Consider the following 22,295-nt stretch of genomic DNA (forward strand, 5'->3'; position numbering starts at 1 on the left):
ATTTTGCATATTTTTTAAAAAAAATTTGAGAAACTTCAGGCATTTTCCAAGAGAATGAGACCAACCTGACCTCTCTAAGACAAAAATTAAGGCTGTTACAGCAATTTAAGAAATATATACTGCAAAATGTGCTTGAAAAAAAAAAATAACCCATGGGGGTTAAGGGTTGGAAAGTTCCAAATAGCCTGGGGGTAAAAGGGTTAACAGCTATATTCAGCTCCGCGGAAATAAAAACACCCACACGTAAAGAGCTCCAGGATTTTATCGCTAGGAAAATTACAATTCACAAATTTGTTACTTTTCCTAACTAGACAAACCTAAGTCCTTTAGATTATACTTCTCTCCTCAGCCACTCCTCTCAGTTCTGAGCCGAGAGGTCATAAGTGAAGAAACTCCCACAGGTGAGGGGGCAGAGCACCACGGTCTGCTCCCACTTGTCGCTTAACTGCCCGTTAAAAGATGCAACGGCCATCCTACCTAAACGACTTGTGTTTGTATAATCAGACATTATCCTAGGGATGATTTGATTCCTGGATTTTGATTACTTACACCTTCAATTTATGATTAGAAAAATGATGGTTTTTATTGCCAGCAGTTAGTAATTTTATTTATCATTTGTAGATGTCCCAGTAAGTTAAATTTCAATTTATATGATTAAATAAGTGATGGTTTTATTACCAGCAGTTTGTAATTTTATCTTGTTTCAGATATCACAGTTAAAACATCAAATTCTCGTCAGGCAAGGGCGATATTCGACTGAGAGTTCAAAAGTCCGAAGGCCATGAAAGCAACGGGGACAGTGAGGGTCCCTACTCTGCACATAGTCGTAGACGACCCCACGGGCGGAGCCGTGCCGTGCGTGGAATACCAGGACATGGCGAAGTTTGAATCAGCACACAGGAATGCTTGGGAAGCAGCTGGCAGAGTGAGTGCTTCTTGCGTTTGAAACTTGAAGATGTTGCAATGTTCTAATTCTTGATTGAAAGTATAAATAATGTAAAAGGGTCTCAGCTTAATGCTATTTAACTTTTATAACATATTTACTTCTCTGGTTTTGATTGAATATTCTTTTAATCTTTTATTTATAGTAAACGATATCGGCGTCAATGACCCTCGATGTCAAGATGCCAGAGAACTTCAAATCAATCAATCAATCTCAGCTTTTAAAACTAGGATTTTAGCTTGCTTAGTAATAATATTACTAATGATATTGCTCAAAGGGAAAAGTATCATCATTAACAATGAGGTTTGGAAAAGATTTGTCAAGGACAAAATCATGACCCCAGTATGCAGTAACATCATAAGCAATTCCTTATCTCCTCTTACACCAATTGACGCAAAGGGCCTCGGTTAGATTTCCCCAGTCGTCTCATCTAGAGCTTTTAAATCAATACTTCTCCATCTCCTACTTCAGGCTTCATAGTCCTCAACCATGTAGGCTTGGGTCATCCAACTCTTCTAGTGCCTTGTGGAGCCCAGTTGAAAGTTTTGTGAACTGTTCTCTCTTGGGGAGTGCGAAGAGTATGCCCAAACCATCTCCATCTACCCCTTATCATGATCTCGTCCACATATGGCACTCGAGTAATCTCTTTTGTAGTTTCATTTCTAATCCTGTCCTGCAATTTAACTCCCAATATCCTTCTGAGGGGTTTACTTTAATAGGTATTTTAAAAGAATGAGATTCGAGTAATTTTATTTCAAGTGTGTTATTGGACCCCTCATTACTGCAATTATTGCAATATGAAAATCAGATTAATTGTGGGGAAAGAGATGATATGTGATAAATTCATGGTAAGAGGAATGGCGATGAAAATAATGATAATGAATTTCCAAATCCTCACATACTATAACATTCACCGTAGCCAAGCAATTTTACTGTTGCAGAATCATTTTGCAAGAAAAAGGTTTTTTGGGTCACTCATGTTTTCTATTAAGAGGATACTCCAGACTTGAAAGTATTCCCTCCGGCTTGAGTTTCAGAACCAGCTGAAGGGAAAGATTTTAGAGTGATTTGTCGAAGCTGTCGATTCAGCTACGCTTGACCCTTTTACCCCCAAAGGACGTACTGGTACGTTTCACAAAACTCATCCCTTTACCCCCATGGACGTACCGGTACGTCCTTGCAAAAAAATGCTATTTAAATTTTTTTTTGCATATTTTTGATAATTTTTTGAGAAACCAGGCATTTTCCAAGAGAATGAGACCAACCTGACCTCTCTATGACAAAAATTAAGGCTGTTAGAGCAATTTGAAAGAAATATACTGCAAAATGTGTTTGAAAAAAAATAACCCTTGGGGGTTAAGGGTTGGAAATTTCCAAATAGCCCGGGGGTAAAAGGGTTAATATGGGCAGACAAAAGGCTGAATCCTCCTGAGATTCAAAGCCACATCTTTACACTCGGTATTTGTATAGGTAGAGTTGACATCTTTTTGTTTTCAAGGTCACAAATTAAAGCAGCATCCAAGATGGAATAGAAGTTCTCCTTGTTGATCGTTTGAAAATTAGAAGAATTTCTCACGAGTAGTTTTATTTCTTGTATTTGATAGAGAAGATCATATACAGTACTGCACAGTGTGGGGATAGAGCTATGCTAACTCCCAGTGCAAATTGGAAAAAAATATTTTATTTCAGGGCAAGAGAGAGAGTCCTTCGAATAATCTTGCTATAATTCAACGTGAGCTTCTCCCTTCGTTTGGTACAGGGTCATGTAGCAAGTGGCTCTTCTATGAAGCGGAAGTGTTATTAAACTTTATAAAACGTGAAGGCTAAGTCTTCTGTTAAGCCCTGTCCACACGATCGAGCATCCACGACGGGCAAACAGTGATGCCAGGCCACAATAGTTAGTGAAAATGAGGGTTGATGACGTCAGAAGCGGGGAAAACTAAAGGCAGGGATCTGGCATCATACAGTGTTGCTAGATCCCTGCCTTTAGTTTTCCCACTTCTGACGTCATTAACCCTCATTCTTACTAACTATTGTGGTCTGGTATCACTGTTTGCCCGTTGGGCATGCTCGATTGTGTGGACAGGGCTTTGGAGTGAGTGAAGTTAGATACATACATACATACATATACCAAGGCACTTCCCCCAATTTTGGGGGGTAGCCGACATCAACAAATGAAACAAAACAAAAGGGGACCTCTACTCTACATTATTCCCAGCCTGACAAGGGACTCAACCGAGTTCAGCTGGTACTGCTAGGGTGCCACAGCCCACCCTCCCCCGTTATCCACCACAGATGAAGCTTCATAATGCTGAATCCCCTACTGCTGCTACCTCTGCGGTCATCTAAGGCACCAGAGGAAGCAGCAGGGCCTACCGGAACTGCGTCACAATTGCTCGCCATTCATTCCTATTTCTAGCATTCTCTCTTGCCCCTCTCACATCTATCCTTCTATCACCCAGAGCTTTCTTCACTCCATCCATCCACCCAAACCTTGGCCTTCCTCTTGTAGTTCCCCCTGTGGCCGCGGGGGCATAAAAACAAATAGAATAGCGCCAACGTTATCCCTGCGTGTTGTAAGAGGTCGCCCGAAGAGGACGATGTAAATCGTCTCTGTGGAGACCTAAAACCCGCAACTTTAAACTTTTTAAAAGGGACGGGACGAGGGGGCTGGGAACCCCCTCTCCTGTATATAATCCTGCGAGATGTAAAGTTAGATACATTTGCATATGTCCGTTAATGACCTTTGATGAGGTATCTTTGCATGGCATTGCAAATGGGAACTGTACTGCAACAAACTATTACTTATTATGCATCTGCAATTGTGATGGTCATTTATAATCCATGCTTAAATATTACAGATGCTATGTAGCCTTTATCTCTTTGTTGATGTCTCACAGGATGTAGATACAGGAGAGGGGGTTCCCACCCCCTCGTCCCGTCCCTTTTAGTCGCCTCTTACGAGGAACGTAGAGAGTAGAGGTCCCCTTTTTTGTTTTTGTTCAATTTGTTGATGTCGGCTATCCCCCAAAATAGGGGGAAGTGCCTTGGTATATATGATGTAGCCTTTATAACCACACAAGGAGGTACTGAAATAACTTGCGGTTTTCAGACCAGCACATATCTCGTAAGATAACACATTACCTTTGAAAGTTGTAAAATGACGAAATCTTATGAGTTTACATAAAGCAAGAGTCAGGTTCAATTTGTAGATGAATGAAATCATGTTGTGAGTTCTTGAGAGATGATAAAAAGTAAAAATTTTAGTTGGAATGACTTCAGGTGTCAGGTAAAAAATGGTAAGATCCTGGATATCGTAAGAAAATTGATGTACAGCATTTAAATCCAAAATGTCTTACCACTGGTGAGCAGGATTATTTCCTGACGAATGCTTGTAAACGTGGCAGTTCTCAGCTTGAACATGTTGAAGTCATTCTTGATACTTCATAAACTGCATTCATTTTGTCCCTCAGAAAAGCACAGCATGACTTTAGAATTCACTAAGTAAAACAGACAAAGTTCCTGTGCAATGCTCAGACGTTTGTATGTATGGAATAAAAATATTTTCTGTATTTAGTCTTTATATATTTTTCATCTATTTATACCTCATGTGGCATTCTTGAATGCTATTTGTTTGGTAATGACTATCCTTCCCGCAGGCTCCTTCTATACAACATCGAAGGGAAAAAGGCTGAATTGAACGACAGCTACGTCGGCCAAGGCAAGTAGGAGTGCCAGCAACACACATCGAAGTTCAGCCTCCACATTGACACTTGTTGCGGACACCTCTCCCAAGATAACAGCTGGTGTGATGATTGAGTGGTAAGTATCATGAAGTTTTGTTTATCCTTAATCATTTTGTTTAGCCGGTACAGGTTGCAATTTGATATAGAAATCCTGTTTTTATTTGTAAACTGTATACCTTTCGCACAGCTTTGTTGAAGCTCTATAAATGATATGCCTTATCCTTTCATGGCGCCTAGAAATAAAGTTACAAACTACTGTTTTGTAAGAGATTTCTATATTTTCTAACTGCTGCTACTGACGCATGCATCACTGCGTTAATTATAAGTTTTCCTTTTTTATAATCTGAAGGAAAATATTACATGACCAATCGTTTGTTTATTTTCTGTACCGCTGGATCAGTGAAGTTACCACTTTGAATGTGGATTAGACAAAACGAGTTCTCTCTCCTTTCTCTTGTTTTCCCGAACTCTCGTCATTCTTAAGTTTCCCTCTAGAACTTCTTATAGGTCTTCAGGAGGCAACCTCCATAGCTAAACCATTCCTGACCAACTGTTCCTCGTCCCATGTCCAAACTGCTCATTCTTGGAGAGCCGTTATTATTATCTTTGCCAAAGAATTTATGACTTCATTCCTTTTTTGTTTTGGGCTGTTAGTGTTCAAGTACTGTACAGTATGGTACAATTATTCAAGCAAATGTTTTCCTAAAGATTGATAACAATTGATAAGGATTTTTAAAATGATTAAAAGGTGGAAGTGTTGTTACTAAAAGGGCGATGAAAAGGAGAATACGATTTGCACTGATTTTATTAAGATTGATGAGTGCTAAGCAGAGTTTGGGTGTGATCTTTAACTCTTTCCAGATGTTAGGGCCATTTTTCGAGGTATCTTTCCCCTCTGGATTATAAAGAAGACAGCCAATTCAGATATGTGTAGGTAGATCCCACATGAGTAGTACATTAGATCTGTATCCCATCACCCGTTTGTCATAAATCTCTGGATGACATCTTAATGTTCAATAAGTAGCTTCTTTAGAATAAAGCTAGTCCCCCTATCAGGGCAATTTGAAATCTGCTATGTAAGTTGTGTAGAAAACTAAACTTGAGCAAAACAAAGACAAAAATTATAGGCCTTAAACAGGTTTGTGTTTTTTAAGAAGACAGCAGATATTGATTTGAAATCTTTATCCCACCATTATTGGAATGTTGACCATCTGTGGCCGAGCTCTCTGGAACGAGGCAGCGGTGGGCCTGCGCGCCCGATGGCGATCCGGATGGACTGTATCAAGGATGACCTTCGATCAAAGGGATTAACCGGTGATGAACTGTGGGACAGAGGTAGATGGAGAACGCTGGCCAGAAACATCGACCCCACATAAAAGTGGGAAAAGAGGCAGACAAAAAGAAGAAGAAGAAGTCCGTTTATGTCAGTACCTACGTTGTATCTGTCTTTTAAGTCAAAATTGTTCAAGGTTATGATTTTCTTGTTGTAAAATAGTGTCTCTGTTGGTTTGGAAGAGTCCAGAAATCCAATGAGATCACTTCTCCTCCTTCAACACCCATCTGTAAACGAAGGCCCTGTGCTAATATAGTCTAACCCAAGCAAGCCTCGCCAATAATGATAAGTATGATCTGTTATTGTCCGTGATAAGTTCTATTTAAGCGGGGGGATTTCTCCTTGGTGCCCTCAATGTTTGGATCGCTGTTGTTATTCCAGACTTTAGCCTTTTATGTAAATGAGGACATCTTCGTTGTGATTCTTTCGGTTGATGAAGGATGGGTCAGCGAAGACCTGGAGTCACCGATAGGTCGTGAGTCCTCATCCTCATTGATTTGCAATATTGTTGTTGTTGTTGCATTTGCTTCTCTCTCTTTATCTGGTATATATCTGTATTTGCTTATTGTTTCAATAGATAAGTTGCTTTTTTTTTCTAATATTCAGGAACCCAAATACAGTGCAAATGCTGTTCGTTTACGGCGGTTTATATGCCACGTTTCGTAGTAAATCGATCATACGTCTTTTTTTGTTTAACTAAATCCATTCTTTTTTTTTTTAACTAAATCATCCATTGTCTTTTTTTTTTAACTAAATCATCCATTGTCTTTTTTTTTTTGTTTAACTATATCATCCATTGTCTACCACGGATCTATAATGGGAAAATTACTGAGAAAAATATGTCTGCGTGCTTTACAAACAGTAAAAACTTTAAAATGTGGTATTGTTTTATAAACACTAAAATCTACCTCAGTAGCTTTGAAAACGTAGGAATTTATATCTAGGTCTTGCAGCTTGGACAACGACTAGTGCTTCTAAACAAAATGGCAACATTGGGCTGCTAATTTGGCTGGCATTTGGTTTTTCAATTGGCCAGTCAGCCAGATTTGATTAGAATGATTTGGAGAACAAGTGTGCCAAATCTGCTGCTTGTATCATCTGTTATCTCCACTATTATCTGACTTAAGACCTTATTTGAATGATCTATTCTCTTTAACTATACAGCATACAGGATAGTCTGGGTGTTTCACCTTTCTATTATTATTATGATGATTATTATTACTTACTAAGCTACGACCCTAGTTGGAAAAGCAGGAGGCTATAAGCCCAGGGGCTCCAACAGGGAAAATAATCCAGTAAGGAAAGGAAACGAGGAAAAATAAAATATTTTAAGGGTTACTACATTAAAATAAATATTGATATAAACTATAAAAACTTCAACAAAACAAGAGAAAGAGAAGTAAGATAGAATATTGAGCCCGAGTGTACCCTCAAGCAAGAGAACTCTAACCAAAGACTGTGGAAGACCATGGTTCAGAGGTTATGGCACTACCCAGGACTAGAGAACAATGGTTTTATATTTTAGTTTATTACTGTTCCACTATCCCTCCATTCATAGCAATGTACATACATATACCAAGGCACTTCCCCCAATTTTGGGGGTAGCCGACATCAAACAAATGAAACAAAAAAGGGGACCTCTACTCTCTACGTTCCTCCCGCCTAACAAGGGACTCAACCGAGTTCGGCTGGTACTGCTAGGGTGGCACAGCCCACCCTCCCACATTATCCACCACAGATGAAGCTTCATAATGCGGAATCCCCTACTGCTGCTACCTCCGTGGTCATCCAAGGCACCGGAGGAAGCAGCAATGTGCTAGTCATTAATATTATTTCTAGGAAGACATTAAAATAATCAAAATTATAGTACAAAAGTAATTTTGAAACATAACCACAGCGCTCACGATATCTTACCTGCCTTTCCACTCATATAGCTTTTTTTATTGTATTTTAATTATCTCGATTGAAGATTCTGGAGATTTAAATGTTATCAGTTCGATGGTTTGCCGTTGAACGAACACTTGACATCGTCCACACCCAGGGAGATCCATAAAAAGTTCTGGATGGGACATGTTGGTCGTGGTTTTTCATTCTTAACTTTGAGGGTGAGAACTGCTTTCTTTTAGATGTAACCAAATTGTCTCTTGGCTCTTGGGTAAATATTGAAATAATATATTTTTCTTACTAAAGAAAATAATATTTTACCTTTATTGTATCTGTTAAAACACTTGTATTTTATTTTCCCATCACAACAAAAAGCTGAGTACAGTGCATGCAGATTATTAATTTTTCTTCTTCCAGGATTTCTTTGTGAGGAAGCTTCAGCAGCAGTTAACCATAGAGAAAGATGTGAGTATATTACTCTGTGGTACAGTACCTTGTAGGTATCATATTATACTGGAAAGATCGAGCCTTATTTTATTCATACTAGTTCATACTGTATATTCATAATGATTGCATACGTTGCAAAGCTAAAGTACAACACACAGCGTTTTAGTTAATTCTGCAATATGTTTATGAACAGAAGCTAAAGAGATATTCTTATGATTTTTATTCTATTTTTCAATCTAGACTTTGGTTGCTTTCTTGAGTTTGATGAGTTTGACAGAATTATCGTTATCAATTCTCTTGCGCAAAGAAACGTTTAGCGAAAATGGTTGGGAGATGAGTGTAGATGGAACCTTATGTCAATTGTTAATCCTGATTAACAATTTAAGTCTCTCCATTTTAAGTCCTTCAATTCAAGTCCCTTCTTTTTAAGTACCTTCAATTTAAGCCCCTTAATTTCAAGTCCCTCCATTTCAAGTCCCTCCATTTCAAGTCCTTCCAATTTAAGTCCCTTTGTTATTCAAAGGTTTAAAGACCGCTCATGAGTCACAGGAGCAAGGGACAGTGACATTGCCCTATTGAGCAGGACAATGCCATATGATCAGTACCCCTTTCCACTCAAGGGGGCTAGGCAATGGTTGCTGATAGTTCAGCAGATATATCTATAGGCTCCCCCAAACACCCCAACTTTAGCTCAATAAGATGGTGAGGTTGCAGCGACCTAAGGAGATAACGAGTTGGAGCGGGACTCAAACTCCAGTCTGGCAATCACTAGTCAGAGACCTTACCTCATTGGGCAGATATACAATCAGACCTTAACAACATTTACAGGGATTATGTGACAGACTCACTTGCAGATACTGAAATGTGAATAACAGTGAATGACACACACTGATCCATTTTATTATCTATATAGAAAAATACTTGTGTATCTTAGCCTTAAGGGAAAGCATTTGTCATTATATAACTCTTTACTCTTACCTCAGAAGTTCAAACTTGCATCAAATGTTTTCATGTTGAAGAGGCTGACATGTCTTTTTATAGTTTATATATGAAATATCTTTTTTAATGTTCTCTGGATCTTGGTATTGAGAGGAAAACTGCTCACGATGGGGCTCATAGAGAATGTCTCGATGGGCGGAGAACTTTGAAGCAGATAACGGACTGTCCTGACTGCTTTTTCTGATGAAGCTCATCGTGGGAATGGTCTATACTGGAAGGGAGCTTTGAGCTGTCTTGACTACCCTGGGACTTGGGTCCTTGTCCTCATTGCAAGAGGTGCATGCACTTCATACTTATTGGTACAACAGGTGGGTATCTTAAGGTCTTTCCTTCAAGACAGTTTCTCTTCTATGAGAAGGGAATTGGAGAAGAAGAGGCTCCTTACTATTGCTTGAATCTTTCTTCCGGGAAGAAGGGAATTGGAGAAGAGGCTCCTTACTATTGCTTGAATCTTTCTTCCGGGAAGAAGGGAATTGGAGAAGAAGAGGCTCCTTACTATTGCTTGAATCTTTCTTCCTCATGGCACTGGCCTACTCCTAACCTGAGGAGGATAAGACTGTTGCTTTCCTCTGCATCGGTAGAATTTCAATCTCTTCTTCATGTCAAAGTTTTGTGGGAGGGGGTTTAGACTCTTTACCAGTAGGTGTCGAACACCACTTTAGAACATTTTCAGTCCTGTCCAGTGGTGTAAATTGACACAAGGATGTTTGATGTTACGTCGAGGCACTGCGGTACTGCTCGAGGAGAACTCGACCCTTCTCAAGGAATTATTGTAGCCTTTTCATTATCCCAAGCAGGAGCAAGAAGGAACTGTCCATACACTGTTCCTTATGGCTTAGTAAAGCTACGTCTGATTTACTGGTCGGTGCACTTTGAGCTGAAGATTTGGTCTGAAGGTTTCAGACCACCTTTGCCTCTGTCTTGTATGGATGTTGCCCACAGGCACATGGACACCTCTCTCCTTGGGTCCCAAGGTGGCTGCTCAGTAGTTGTGTAATACGCCCATCTCCCTCGCGGGACTTCGTACTGTATACATCTTGTCTAAGGTGACTAGTTCCGCATGAGTATGGAGGAGTGGTTTATGACTGGCTCTTGTACCTCTTTCTTGGGTCATGGTTTTTTCTGTTGACATTTAACAAATAATGATTTAGGACAAAACTTAAAACAACACCCATCGTTGTTAAAAAACATAACTAATGATCAACCTCATGGCAGGTATATTTGTTTTTAAAGATGTCTATTGTGGGTTAAAACACTGGACAAGGAGACTATACGTGTCTCTATGCTAGCAGTTTTTTCGCGCCTCTCATTGCTTTGGTGGTGTACAAACAAAGCTGGCCAACCGAGAGTGAAATAGCGCCTAGACTGTGTTCTCAGATTCAAAAAATGTTTGGGGCTTTGCTTCCCTTTACTTTTGTTTGTCTTAACACTAAGTGTACAGCAAAGATTTAATTAAAGATACATAAAATAAAAGATACTAATTGGAACAACATTTGCTGCCATTACACTTGTTCCCATCGCAAGGGAATGCAGAAGCTGCAAAAGTTACTCCAGAAGAAATAAAAGAAATGAAATCCAAATAAAGTATTATTTGACGTTACCAAATTAAATTGTGAACATTTGAATTTGGAATTGAAGTCAAATTGAAAATGAGCTCATATCTTGTGGAAAATTAGAATAGGTATTGCTTAGTAAAAGACAGCAATTGGTGGTGGCGTTCAATGTTACAAAGTTGGTTTAGGGTTGGAATCAGGAGAATCGTAATTGGGAGTTTGTTTGATCAGTGATTTGACTAATAAAAGTTTATAATGCAATAAATGATTATAAATGATAAGAACTTTAACCCTTTTACCCCCAGGCTATTTGGAAATTTCCAACCCTTAACCCCCAGGGGTTAATTTTTTTTTTCAAGCACATTTTGCAGTATTTTTTTTTTTAAATTGCTCTAACAGCCTTAATTTTTGTCATAGAGGGGTCAGGTTGGTCTCATTCTCTTGGAAAATGCCTGAATTTTCTCAAAAGATTATCAAAAATATGAAAAAAATATTTTATAGTATTTTTTTGCAAGGACGTACCGGTACGTCCATGGGGGTAAAGGGATGGGTTTTGTGCAACGTACCAGTACAGTACGTCCTTTGAGGGTAAAAGGGTTAACATCAGGTGCTGGATAAGTGACCTTTCACCTTTAGATTTATCTGAGAGTTAGTGAAGACTGGTTCTATTATACTAGATCAACTCCAAAACCCTAATACATACATATACCAAGGCACTTCCCCCAATTTTGGGGGGTAGCCGACATCAACAAAGAAACAAAAACAAAAAGGGGACCTCTACTCTCTACGTTCCTCCCAGCCCAACAAGGGACTCGACCGAGTTCAGCTGGTACTGCTAGGGAGTCACAGCCTTAATAGTTTCCCATTATTGATGAAACCAATAGAGAAGTCAACGTGGAGGGAACGAGGAATTTCAGCAAGACGTCAGGACCTCATCGCCTTCGGCCCCCGACACAAGGAGACTCCTGCCAGCATCAGTGCCCTCTGCACGCAAGAAAAAAGGCGTGAAGATCCATCTCTGGGCCTAACATGAGGATGCAGCAAGGGCGACCTTCCACACCATTACAAACCTGTCATCATGAAACCTCACGATTACACACTCCTGATAGGAATAAGGAATCAATGTTTTAAGGCAGTTTGTATTTTCCTAAATAATGGTTAACCCTTTTACCCCCAAAGGACGTACTGGTACGTTTCACAAAACCCATCCCTTTACCCCCATGGACGTACCGGTACGTCCTTGCAAAAAAATGTTATACACATTTTTTTTTTCATATTTTTGATAATTTTTTGAGAAAATTCAGGCATTTTCCAAGAGAATGAGACCAACCTGACCTCTCTAAGACAAAAATTAAGGCTGTTAGAGCAATTTTTAAAAAATATACTGCAAAATGTGCTGGGAAAAAAATAACCCCCTGGGGGTTAAGGGTTGGAAATTTTCAAAGAGCCTGGGGGTAAAAGGGTTAATGGCAGACAAAGACAGAACTTCTGTTCTCTACAGAGACAAGATAAAAAGAGACGTCATTCCACCGGTCTATGCGTGAGTGTGGTGGCCAGTCCAACACCAGCTAACTAGCGGTGGATGCTTATACATACATACATACATACATATACCAAGGCACTTCCCCCAATTTTTGGGGGGTAGCCGACATCAACAAAGAAACAAAAACAAAAAGGGGACCTCTACTCTCTACGTTCCTCCCAGCCTAACAAGGGACTCAACCGAGTTCAGCTGGTACTGCTAGGGTGCCACAGCCCAACCTCCCACATTTCCACCACAGATGAAGCTTCATAACGCTGAATCCCCTACTGCTGCTACCTCCGCGGTCATCTAAGGCATCGGAGGAAGCAGCAGGGCCTACCGGAACTGCGTCACAATCGCTCGCCATTCATTCCTATTTCTAGCACGCTCTCTTGCCTCTCTCACATTTATCCTCCTATCACCCAGAGCTTCCTTCACTCCATCCATCCACCCAAACCTTGGCCTTCCTCTCGTACTTCTCCCATCAACTCTTGCTAAAAGTTTTCTGGCTAGTTTAAGCTTTCATTGAATATATGTCCCACTGTGAATAGGTATTTTCAGGAAATATGTATGACTGGTATCAGTACCTTGGAGTAAAGTGAGAAGCTCCACTAATTCATGATGATTGTTATTACAGGGTTAGGGACGAGGTCATGAGGATTTGGTTAAACCCAGAATTGAATTGTAAATGAAATGTATTTTTGGGCTCAAGCCATGTCGTCGTGATGGAAGTTCCTCCCGGCAGCTTCCTACTGTATAATATTTCAGCGACTGATATTACAAGAGAATTACCGTCAGGTATCACGGGGTTCTAACCCCCGGAACGACTATCCTAAGATATCGTGTATAATCAGGGACGTAGCCGTAGATAACCATAGATATCTGCACCCCAAACAGACTTAACCCAGTCTAGGAATCTAAGGAGGAGGATAGGTGAGGAGCTGTTACATATCCTCTCCCTTCATAGTACTGTTCGTCTCTGATAAACTCATTCCTCTGATCGCAGCTTACCTACGCGTTCGTATTTTGTAAAGTGCGCCTTTCTGAGTTATTCCTAGCGTGATGGCTTTCCTTTCGTCGTCAGAGTCGAGTACCCTCTTCTTTTACAGTTTGAATTAGCTGTAACTGCTTTAGATCCTCTCGGGGAGTGGTCAATTGGCTTTTTTATGACGATGAGGGGGCGTGGCACTACGAGTCCAGCTGGCCATTGGGCGCCATGTCAAGTTTGTGGCCGCCCGTTTTCTTTCGTGTTCACTCTGTATTATTTCACTAGTATCACGTTAGCTAGCTTTGTTTTAGCATTATGATGCCTCGGGCTCTGTTTTGTATTTGCTTTTACTATGCATAAATGTAGTTTAAGTTTTAGTTTTATGCGTGTCGGTCCCGGCTAGCCTGGGCTCAGTGAGTGGTAGTTTTGTCGGAGAAAGTCCGTTTAGTGATTTGAAAGTTCTAGATGCCAATTTGAACTTGCTTGTCGCATTACGTTAATCATGTGATGTTAGAAATATTATAGAAGTTAACCCTTTTAGCCCCAGGCTATTTGGATCTTTCTGCACATTTTGCAGTATATTTTTTTTTAAATTGCTCTAACAGCCTTAATTTTCGTCATAGAGAGGTCAGGTTGGTCTCATTCTCTTGGAAAATGCCTGAAGTTTCTCTCAAAAAGTTATCAAAAATATGCAAAATAAAATGTAAATAGCAGTTTTTTGCAAGGACTTACCGATACGTCCTTGGGGGTATAGGGATGAGTTTTGTGAAACGTACCAGTACGTCCTTTGGGGGTAAAGGGATGAGTTTTGTGAAACGTACCAGTACGTCCTTTGGGGGTAAAGGGATGAGTTTTGTGAAACGTACCAGTACGTCCTTGGGGGTAAAGGGATGAGTTTTGTGAAACGTGCCAGTACGTCCTTTGGGGGTAAAGGGATGAGTTTTGTGAAACGTACCAGTACGTCCTTTGGGGGTAAAGGGATGAGTTTTGTGAAACGTACCAGTACGTCCTTGGGGGTAAAGGGATGAGTTTTGTGAAACGTGCCAGTACGTCCTTTGGGGGTAAAGGGATGAGTTTTGTGAAACGTACAAGTACGTCCTTTGGGGGTAAAGGGATGAGTTTTGTGAAACGTACCAGTACATCCTTGGGGGTAAAGGGATGAGTTTTGTGAAACGTGCCAGTACGTCCTTTGGTGGTAAAGGGATGAGTTTTGTGAAACGTACCAGTACGTCCTTTGGGGGTAAAGGGATGAGTTTTGTGAAACGTACCAGTACGTCCTTTGGGGGTAAAGGGATGAGTTTTGTGAAACGTACCAGTACGTCCTTTGGGGGTAAAGGGATGAGTTTTGTGAAACGTACCAGTACGTCCTTTGGTGGTAAAGGGATGAGTTTTGTGAAACGTACCAGTACGTCCTTTGGGGGTAAAGGGATGAGTTTTGTGAAACGTACCAGTACGTCCTTTGGTGGTAAAGGGATGAGTTTTGTGAAACGTACCAGTACGTCCTTTGGGGGTAAAGGGATGAGTTTTGTGAAACGTACCAGTACGTCCTTTGGGGGTAAAGGGATGAGTTTTGTGAAACGTACCAGTACGTCCTTTGGGGGTAAAGGGATGAGTTTTGTGAAACGTACCAGTACGTCCTTTGGGGGTAAAGGGATGAGTTTTGTGAAACGTACCAGTACGTCCTTTGGTGGTAAAGGGATGAGTTTTGTGAAACGTACCAGTACGTCCTTTGGGGGTAAAGGGATGAGTTTTGTGAAACGTACCAGTACGTCCTTTGGTGGTAAAGGGATGAGTTTTGTGAAACGTACCAGTACGTCCTTTGGGGGTAAAGGGATGAGTTTTGTGAAACGTACCAGTACGTCCTTTGGTGGTAAAGGGATGAGTTTTGTGAAACGTACCAGTACGTCCTTTGGGGGTAAAGGGATGAGTTTTGTGAAACGTACCGGTACGTCCTTTGGGGGGTAAAAGGGTTAAAGGTCTTTATAAAATGGAATGTCAATGCAGTATTTTCTCCCAAAGTAATCAGAGTATAGAGTATTTACGTAGGATGTAAACTAATACATATATACATATACCAAGGCACTTCCCACAATTTTGGGGGGTAGCCGACATCAACAAATGAAACGAAAACAAATAGGGGACCTCTACTCTCTACATTCCTCCCAGCCTGACAAGGGACTCGACCGAGTTCAGCTGGTACTGCTAGGGTGTCACAGCCCACCCTCTCACATTATCCTATAAAGATTCTAAAGAGTTCAGTAGAATTAAGGAAATTGATATCCAAACTGCAACGGGGAGAAATTTTTGACGATGAAATTGATAATTTTGTACAATATTTACTAATTACGGAAATTAGAATTATAGGAATTTATACATACATACATACATATAGCATGGCACTTCCCCCAATTTTGGGGGGTAGCCGACATCAACAAAGAAACAAAAACAAAAAGGGGACCTCTACTCTCTACGTTCCTCCCAGCCTAACAAGGGACTCAACCGAGTTCAGGAATTTATATGTGGATGAAATTATGTTGAGGGATAGATGGAGATGTTTTGGTTATGCTCTTCCCACTCCCCAAAAATGTTCAACTGGGCTCCACAAGGCAGTTGAAGGGTAGGAAGACAGTCCCACAAGGCTGAAGACAGTGGTGCATGAAGTGGGAGATGATGAATTTAGTATTGATATAAAAGCTCAGATATAGAGAACTGGCAAACTCTACCAGAGGCCCATTGCGTCAATAGGCGTACGAGGAGATGATGATGGTGATGATATGTAAGATTGAGTGTCTTTGGCAGGCTCCAAATATGAAAATTTTAACTGTATATGTTTTCAGGTTTTGACTGGGTGTCAAACGTCGGTGGCGTGGTCCAGCTGTGTTCTCTAGGGCCTGTTACGGCCCTTCCCTTTGATGAAGGAATTATCTAAATGGAAGGCAGCCTGTGAATAGTGGTTTTCACACGCCCCTGTTGTATATACGACACCCACAAGGTGCTCGCGTGAGGGTAATAACCTCTGCATTCCATGCTTTTATCTTTCTCTGGTATATTTGGAAGATTTATATTAGAAAAGTGTAAAGAAGGACTTCTTTCACCGGCTGTCACAGGTCTCTTCCCAGAAATAGATTTTTCCTTCGTCAAAATCCCTTTTTAGAAGTAAATACGACCTTAATCCATTAAGAAAAAAAAATTGTACATTTGAAATTTGTTTATTCAATCACCTTCAAAGTACTCCCCCTTGGGAGTGCATACGCTTTTCACACCGGTGCCGCCACTGCTGGTAACATCTCTGGAATGTCATTGGTATGCTGTAAAGCTCTGCTGTCGTTTTTCTCATAATTTCCTCTCTCGACTCAAAACTCTTCCCTTTCAGGGTTGTTTTCAGTTTAGGGAACAGCCAGAAGTCACAAGGTGAGTGTTGTTTTTGGCCAGATAAGCTTGGATCAAGTGGGCAGATTGAGCAGGTGCATTGTCATATTGCAGTTGCCAGTTTCGCGCTGCCCACATTTCTGATCCTGTGCTTATTCCTACTTCTTCAGTAATTTCGTTAACCCTTTTACCCCCAGGCTGTTTGGAAATTTCCAACCCTTAACCCCCAAGGGGTTATATTTTTCCCAGCACATTTTGCAGTATATTTTTCATAAATTGCTCTAACAGCCTTAATTTTTGTCATAGAGAGGTCAGGTTGGTCTCATTCTCTTGGAAAATGCCTGAATTTTCTCATAAAATTATCAAAAATATGAAAAAAAAAATGTTTATATAGCATTTTTTGCAAGGACGTAGCTGTTCGTCCATGGGGGTAAAGGGATGGCTTTTGTGAAACGTACCAGTACGTCCTTTTGGGGGTAAAAGAGTTAATGGTTATACACCGGTCGTCCTCCACTATTCGACAAACATTTTCAACGAATTCTTCGTTTCTGCCGGTGGATGGCCTGCCTGACCGTGGCTTGCTCTCAACCGAGGGTAGTTCTTGCTTGAAGCGATTATACCACTCCTTTATCTGTGTTACAGTATTCCCATGGCTTCATCTCCAAAGGCTTGCTGAATCTTCTGGATAGTTTGCCCTTGTGTATTACCAAGCTTGTAGCAGAACTTAGTGCAGTAGCGCTGCTCGATGCACTCCGACATGTTGTGTAAGGACGAAAATCCGACGAGCTTGCAAAGGATGTCTGCACTCTAGCCCTCACAGGCTGGTACTGCCACACACTAGAGCTTTTGAAATTTACACGCATGCACAGTAAGAGTGCTGTCAACTCCCACAACACTAATTAGCTGATTGGTGAATTATTTGTCCTTTTATGAACCAAGATCAGATACTTTTTGAATGAACCTCGTATACGTCAGTAAGGGATTGAAAGTTGCCAAATATTAACAGCTTACATTACTAGTATTTGGTTAGGTTATTTTTGTGAGCTTCTATGTCTTGGAGATTGTCAAAGGCAAGAAATAAAGCATGCCAAAGCAATACCCATCAAGATATGTTATGCAATAAGTAAGGTTGCACCTGGAAAGTGAGGCAATTGTTAGGTATGAGGTTGGCCATAGTGGTGTTGCCTCGCTAGATTTCAGATAAGTCCAGCTTTTGGGCCAATGCTGATACAGGTGAGAATTATTTTGTTTTGTTTTGAATACAGTATGAAAGCTAAGAATAAAATTGTTAGTTTAGGAAGCGTAGAAATGTTATTGTTGAAAACCTGAAAATGATACACACGTAGTACAAGGAATTGACTGCAGAATATTAACCCTTTTACCCCCAAAGGACGTACTGTACTGATACGTTTCACAAAAGCCATCCCTTTACCCCCATGGACATACCGGTACGTCCTTGCAAAAAAATGCTATAAAAATTTGTTTTTCATATTTTTTGATAATTTTTTTGAGAAAATTCAGGCATTTTCCAAGAGAATAAGACCAACCTGACTTCTCTATGACAAAAATTAAGGCTGTTAGAGCAATTTAAAAAAAAATGTACTGCAAAATGTGCTGGGAAAAAAATAACCTCTTGGGGGTTAAGGGTTGGAAATTTCCAAATACCCCGGGGGTAAAAGGGTTAATGAACCTATTGTTTGAAGCATTTTGAATGACTGTACAGCGATGACAAATCATGCAATTGTTTGGGGCAACTGTCCAGGAATGGCTTATCATGCAGTGTGTTGGAGAGACTTCACTAAGGACACATCTTGGGTATTTTAGGGCAGCTGTCCAAAAACCTATCATATGGAGTGTCGGGGAGAATGCTCAGGGATGATCTATCTGTCGTAGTGTTTGTGGCAAGTGTCCAAAGTAGGGCTAATCTTCTAGGGTGTTTTGGGAGACCGTCCAAGGAGGACACATCGTCCGAGGTATCTGAGTGTTTGTCTAGAAAGGGCTTATCATCCCAGGTGTTGGGAAGACATCCAGTGTGTGCCTATCATGTGGGGGTGTAAGCCGCAATGATTGAGGGGATTCTTACCGTTAAGGGGTTGTGACGACTCGGCAGAAGGCTTATCACATGTAGTGCTGGGGTGACTATCCAGGGAGGACATATTATAAGGTGTCCGAGAGACTGTCTAGGGAGGTCTTTGTCGTGATGTTGGATGACTCTAAAGGCATATCACTCGTTGAAATATAACTATTCAGGGAGGGTTTATCAATTGGGATGTTTGGTGACTAGGTAGGGCTTATTATTTATAATATTGGAATGACTATGCACAGAGGGCTGATAATTCAGGATGTCTGACTCCAGTTAGGGCTTATCATTCAAGGTTTCAGGGGACAGTTTAGAAAGGGCTCATGACAATATTCAGGATTTCGGGCAATTGTCCACATGACGCTATCATTCATGGTGTTTGGCGACTGTCTAGGTAGGCTTGTTATCTAGTATCGCACAACTGCCCATCCAAGGTTCTCGTTGTAGGTGTCTTGCGACTGGCCCTAGAGAGCTCGTCGTGAAAGACTCCAGATGCCGTAATGCCCAGCTTTTGTTTCGGCAGCAGGATTCAGTTGAGGTCTATTTTTGTTTGATTAAAATGGAGTTTTTAGAAGGGATTAGAATCTATTTTTCGGAGCATTACAATATGTTTAACATGTAAACTTTGAAATGAAGTGTTAGGGAGCGACAGAGGAAGCATTTCAGAATAGGGTTGCTAAAACTCGTAGATTATAGAGAATAATTTTAACGTATAAGGATGTCCTGAGTAAAATGGAAATACTAAGGTATGTAAAGTGGAATTTTGGGTACCCAATATGAAATAAAAGTTAAAACTCTAGGGTAATGGTATTCTGCAGTAGGTAGGGTTGTATAGGGAATGTGACGGCTATTGTTTTGATGCGAAATTGGCCGTAATACTGCTGCCTCGACAGATTTCAGATTAAATCTAGATTTTTGTACTGACACTGATTTAGTAGAGAACTATTTTGGTTTGTAAATACAGTATCAACCCCTTTTACCCCCAAAGGACGTACTGGTACATTTCACAGAAGCCATCCCTTTACCCCCATGGACGTACCTGTACGTCCTTGCAAAAAAATGCTATAAAAATTTTTTTTTTCATATTTTTGATAATTTTTTGAGAAAATTCAGGCATTTTCCAAGAGAACGAGACCAACCTGACATCTCTATGACAAAAATTAAGGCTATTAGAGCAATTTAAAAAAAAATATACTGCAAAATGTGTTGGAAAAAAAATAACCCTGGGGGGTTAAGGGTTGGAAATTTCCAAATAGCCTGGTGGTAAAAGGTTTAAAACTATAACTAAAATATTTAGTGTAGGAATCATAGAAATAAGTTAGCGTTGTAAACCTGAGTGATGTAATACAAGGAATTGACCGAGGTATCATACCAGAATATTAGGGGAGTTAGGAATGACTGTTCTGGTAGGATAAATAATCCAGGTGTTTGGGGCGACTCTCCTTGTCATGCTGTTAGGTAAATTATGTAAAGATGACTTCATCCCGGGCTTGTGGAGACATTGCAATGACACATCATCCGGTGTGTTTTAGGGCAACTGTTCAGTGACCTATTTATCATATGGGGTGTTGGGGAGAATGTTCAAGGCTGATCTATCTGCCGAAGTGTTTGTAGCAACTTTCCAGGGAGGGGATATCATCTAGGTTGTTGGGGAGACATCCAATGTGTGCGTGTTGTCAACAATAATTAAGGGAATGCCTACAGATTAGTGCTGGGGAAACTCTCCAGAAGGGCTCATCTGTAGTGTCAGGGTAACATTCTAGGGAGGATATATTATCCTGGGTGTTTGAGGGAGGTTCTATCTGTTGTGTCAGTGAGACTTTCTATGGAGATCTTTTCCATCTTGGTATGGCATATCGTTGAAGGTTTAAGGTGACCGTGTAGGGAGGGCTCATTGTTCAGTATGTGAGTGTCCATATGGCTGTATCATCCATGGTGTCGGGTAAGTGTGCAGGTAGGGATTATTATTATTGGGTGGCAGGGTAACTATCTAGGGAGGGCTCGTTATATAGGGTGTCATGTGACTTCCCAGGTAAGGCTTTCATTCTAGGCATCTAGGGACTGTCGGAGGAGGGTTCCTCACTGAATACTGAGGATACAGTTAAGCCCAGCTTTTGTTTCAGCAGGAAGATTTAGGCGAGAGATGAAACACAGGTAAAAGAGTATTGGGTGGTAGTGGTAGTAGCGGGCAGTAATCGGATGTAGAACGGCACCTCGTAGCAATGGGGTATGTTGAGGAAGGAGAAGACTAATTGGTAAGGGACCTCTGATAGTGGTTTTAACACGCCCTAGTTACTATACCGACACTATAAGGGTGCGGGAGCTGGGTATATTCCTGGCATTCCATGCAACTTTTTTCTCTGGTATATCTAGCAGTATTTATACCTTAGAAATGGTGATATAAGGAGCATTTCACGGAGCAACACAGGTTGAGCCCAGAAATAGATTTTTCCTTTGTCAAAATCCCTTTTTTGAGAGAGCATTCCAAACTTATAAGCTGAGTATAAGGGATGAACAGAGAAAGTATTTTGGAATATGACCCATATCTCAAGAGAACTGTATAAACATATTTTAATGTGTAAGGACATCCTAAATAAAAAATCATTTTCTAAAATATATTCAGTTGAATTGTGGGTACCCAATACTATATGCAATTAGAAATTGAATGGTAACGAGTAAAGTTTCAGGCTATACATTAAACTTGGAGTGCTGTATTAACTAGACAAGTTGTGACAAATCAAGTCTGAAAATTATAATTTGGAATTCAGATATAATTGAAATTGAGCTTATATCTACAGGAAAATAGTTGTATATAAAGTATTAGAAAGTGAGTTTTCAGACAGAGATGAAATTACTAAGTGACATTAGGAGCTGAAACTTTTAACTTATAGAGTTTAAAGTGTTTAGCCTATTAAAAGTATGTAATAAATTTTGATTATGAACATCAATTTTGATACAAAGTCTAATCAAATGGTTATCATAACAGGTTTTCACAGTTTCTTTACAAGTAAGAGAACCATCTCCAAATCTGGATAGTAGTGTGAGGGATGGCGCTTGTACTTATGGCCCTGTAATAAGAAGAGAGGAAGGGGGAACCAATGAAGAGAGCCAAGAATATGCCAGTGATGTGGAGGAGGAATGTGGGGCATCAGCTGATCAGATGGATCGATATGGGTAAGATGGGACTTTGGATGATGTAAGTTATGGACGTAGATTTTGTATGTTGACTCAAGCGACTGACCCCGCTATGTATGTTGAAAGAATCCTCATTACTTTACATTTCTATTATTATTATTATTATTATTACTTGCTAGTTAGGTCTATTATTCCACGGCATAGTATTCAAGTATAAGTAATGGACAGTAGTTTCCAAAATCAGGAGTAAGGGTCATGCGTAGCAATAACCTAGATGATACTTTGTCAATCATTAT

At 40.3% G+C, this 22,295-nt stretch overlaps 1 protein-coding gene across 4 annotated transcripts in view; it reads left to right on the forward strand.

Annotated features, from left to right (window-relative positions):
- The window catches only part of LOC137619195 (ketosamine-3-kinase-like), a 62,384-nt gene that overhangs the window by 30,179 nt on the left and 9,910 nt on the right, over positions 1 to 22,295 (forward strand). For 2 of the 4 annotated variants that reach the window (XM_068349380.1, XM_068349381.1), the window contains 2 exons: positions 8,324 to 8,371; positions 21,851 to 22,038. In XM_068349380.1, coding sequence (XP_068205481.1) covers positions 8,324 to 8,371; positions 21,851 to 22,038 — 236 coding nt within the window. Of the gene's footprint in view, positions 1 to 707; positions 926 to 4,602; positions 4,766 to 8,323; positions 8,372 to 21,850; positions 22,039 to 22,295 lie in introns of those variants that run through there. The other 2 variants (XM_068349383.1, XM_068349382.1) reach the window with 2 other exon arrangements.

This window comes from Palaemon carinicauda, chromosome 25 (genome assembly GCF_036898095.1).
Source record: "Palaemon carinicauda isolate YSFRI2023 chromosome 25, ASM3689809v2, whole genome shotgun sequence".
Taxonomy (NCBI): domain Eukaryota; kingdom Metazoa; phylum Arthropoda; class Malacostraca; order Decapoda; family Palaemonidae; genus Palaemon; species Palaemon carinicauda.